At 40.9% G+C, this 3,568-nt stretch overlaps 1 protein-coding gene across 1 annotated transcript in view; it reads right to left on the bottom strand.

The window, feature by feature from the left end:
* Nucleotides 1-3,244, bottom strand: part of atp6v0cb (ATPase H+ transporting V0 subunit cb) — a 4,142-nt gene extending 898 nt beyond the window's left edge. Inside the window, exons 1-2 of the mRNA XM_053637818.1 lie at nucleotides 2,973-3,244; nucleotides 111-294 (exon numbers count right to left, since the gene is read on the bottom strand). Coding sequence (XP_053493793.1) covers nucleotides 111-294; nucleotides 2,973-3,039 — 251 coding nt within the window. The 5' untranslated portion in view covers nucleotides 3,040-3,244. The remainder of the gene's footprint in view (nucleotides 1-110; nucleotides 295-2,972) is intronic.
* Nucleotides 3,245-3,568: the final 324 nt, after the last annotated feature.

Consider the following 3,568-nt stretch of genomic DNA (forward strand, 5'->3'; position numbering starts at 1 on the left):
TGTGAGGGGCGCCATTACTTTTGGAAGCATATCCCTCCGTTGTGCAGCGCACTGAACGTTAACATACAGGTGTGTGTGGGTGGGTGTGTGTGTGTGTGTGCTGGTCTCACTTGTAGAGCAGCATGTTCTGGGAGATGTTGTTGGCGATGAGTACGGCCACCACCAGGCCGTAGATGGCGATGATTCCCGCCATGACCACGGGGATGATGGACTTCATGATCAGCTCAGGACGCATCACAGACATCGCTGCGATCCCTGTGCCACTCTTTGCTGTACCGTATGCTGCACCCAGGGCTACACACACACACACACACACACACACACACACACACACACACACACACATACTTTTAGCAAAATAGTAATCATGATCATTATAACCTGAAGTACTGAAAAACACAGCCCACAGCAACCGCAGATTACATGCTGAGACGTGTCTGTGTGTGTGTGTGTGTGTGTGTGTGTGTGTGTGTGTGTGTGTAGGAAGTTTGGTGTGGGTGTTTATCTACAGTTTCTTTTCTCTGGGAAAAAAAAAAAAAAAACACTTAATAAACTGTGAACATGAACATTTTACTCAATGAATCAGTCAGAGCCATGTGAGATCACACCTAACACACACACACACACACACACACACACACAGGTGATGCATGAGGAAAGAATTGTGTGTGTTTGTGTGTCCTCAGTGGGGAATTGTATGTATGTATATGTATGAATGTGTGTGTGATCAGCATGGGTTAAATTAGCCTCACACACACACACACACACAGACAGTTCACTACTGCAGACCGTGTCATCTGACGTTTGCATTGTACGTGTGTGTGTGTGTGTGTGTGTGTGTGAGATACACATTTCCCCTGTGTCTGTCTCTCAAGCGCTTTCTCTTTTAATCTCACTTCCTGTGATGTGGTGGTGCAGCTGCACACACACAGATCAGGTGCATGCTTACATCTGCACGTACACACACACACACACGTGTAATAGACACGTGAGACGTGGTCTATTAACGTAACCATGTGAATTAAAGCATTAATTAAACACATACACACATCTGCTTCATCTCTGACTTCTTCCTTTTCTCTTCATCATCTACCCATTTATCTGTGTTCATCTACCTACATACTCCTCCATCCAAGTATCTGTTCATCCATGTATCTATCCATTCAAGTATTCATCCATCCATCCAAATATTTATCCATCCATCCAAATATTTATCCATCCATCCATCCATCCATTTATACATCCAAATATTTATCCATCCATCCATCCATCCATCCAAGTATTTATCCATCCATCCATCCAAATATTTATCCATCCATCCATCCATCCAAATATTTATCCATCCATCCATGTATTTATCCATCCATCCATGTATTTATCCATCCATCCATCCAAGTATTCATCCATCCATCCATCCAAGTATTTATCCATCCATCCATCCATCCAAGTATTTATCCATCCATGCATCCATGTATGTATTGATTATCCCCTCCCCCCACACCTGTAGGAGGTGTTGAGTGTGGTGACCTGGCTCAGGCGTGTATAGTGAACAGTGTGAAGGGGGACTGCCCCAGAGCCCAGTTTCACTGTAATGCTGGGAAAACCTCAGGTCCTGATCAGACCACAGATCCACACACCTAATATTTACTAAAGCACACTGAGATCGGCTGTATGACCTCTGACCTTTCAAATGTTACAGAACATCATTATGGCTTTAGTTTCCCCTCACACACACACACACACACACACACACACACACACACACACACACACACACACTCCGAGCGACAGTAAAACATCCTATTGAATCAGCAGATCTGATAACCGGCATTACCTCTCATTTCACACACAGCTTCTTAGCCAATCAAAATGAGGCGGTTGTGCAAAAAAAACAAACACAGCATTATAAAAGAACAGGAACAAGCAGGGAGTGTGACATGTCTAAAATTACACCGGAGAAACTACACGTCTTATCCTGATCTATAGTTTACTAACTAATTACTATGATTTATTATTATTATTAATAATACACTGCTGTTCAATTCTGATTGGTCAGGTGTTGATTAATTCTCTATAACAGCAGATCTGACAGTGGTGCAGGTTTATATTAATGCTCTCATTCTACGTTAGTTATGGTTTCCATAGTAACGGCTCATTCACAGGGACGTGTACGGCGGACGCTCCGCTGATAATAATCATCATAAAAACCTGTGTAATCATTGATACGATGAGGTTTTCTGTTTATTTAACGTTGAGGGAAGGAGTCTCCAGTGTCAGTGCTTTGGAACAGTCAGAGGTAAAGCTGGAAGACTTCACGCTCGGTGGTTTTACAGAAGAAAAGTGTTGGATGTTGAGGATACGACTGTTTACAGCTACTATAACATCAAACTAATGTCATTATAAACTGATGAAGTATGACGTGTAAATAAAAATGTAAATTACTGGCAAACTGATATTTTATAATAAGAATAAAACACTTTGGGTGGATTATTTTCCTAGAACAGCACAACCCAGTGTATATAATTCCCTCCATATTCAGTATTTATTATTTAAAATAATAATAATAATAATAATAATAATAACAATAATAATAATAACAACAACAACAACAACAACAACAACTGCATTAGACCTAATAATTATGGATGTGTATCACATTTTCTCCCAGTAAACTGACACACTGCTGACATAAAGAGCCATTTGCAGTAGATAGACATCCAGTTTATCTGATATAGACTTTAATAAACATATTTAATGAATAAATAAATAAATCAACACAATGATCTAACATGATAACAGTGTCCCCTGGAATATCTGATGATGACATAACTGCACTGGAACAGTTTAATTCAGTATTATAATGACTCTCTATATATCACATATGTGCTGGGACTCCAAATAAACGCTAACAGAGATGTTTATAAAAAGGTGAAGTGTTTATATTAATGATAAAACTGTAAAATGTTGATTACCGCTGAACACCATGGCTGCTGAGGCGCCCATCACGGCGAAGAACGGCGAGTACGCAGGCGCTGACATCCTCCAAAACACTCAGATTATCAGTAATACTGCAGAGAACCCGGGGTTTAAACAGATATATGAATCAGCTTTATCCTGTGAGGAGGTGAAAAGCACAACAGAGTGCTGTACTCTGAATTACACTGATATACAGACAGGAAGGAGGCGGAACAAACTCCTGCACCGGCTCAGGAAGACAAAATGGCGGCGCGTCAGAAAACATCGCACTGCGTTTTTTATTCCTTTCCCTATCCGTATTCCGCAAATCCATGCTGCGCTCTGATTGGCTCTTGAATTCACACCTCCTGTGCGCGGATTGGCTAGCGGTTAGTACATGCTTAAAAGAGCTCCGCCGATTGGACGGTGAAAAGCAAACGCTAGTTATATATTTTGAATAAACATTTCAATCAAAAGCAGTGAGACATTTATTCACTTTCTTTCATTTAAATGTTATGTTTTCATCTAAGGTGCTGGTTGGTTAAATGAGGTCGTTTGATGGTTGCTATGGTGACACAACTTCTTTAATCTGTCCAATCAGGAGTCCGCTCGT

The sequence above is a fragment of the Ictalurus furcatus genome, chromosome 1 (genome assembly GCF_023375685.1).
Source record: "Ictalurus furcatus strain D&B chromosome 1, Billie_1.0, whole genome shotgun sequence".
Classification (NCBI taxonomy): domain Eukaryota; kingdom Metazoa; phylum Chordata; class Actinopteri; order Siluriformes; family Ictaluridae; genus Ictalurus; species Ictalurus furcatus.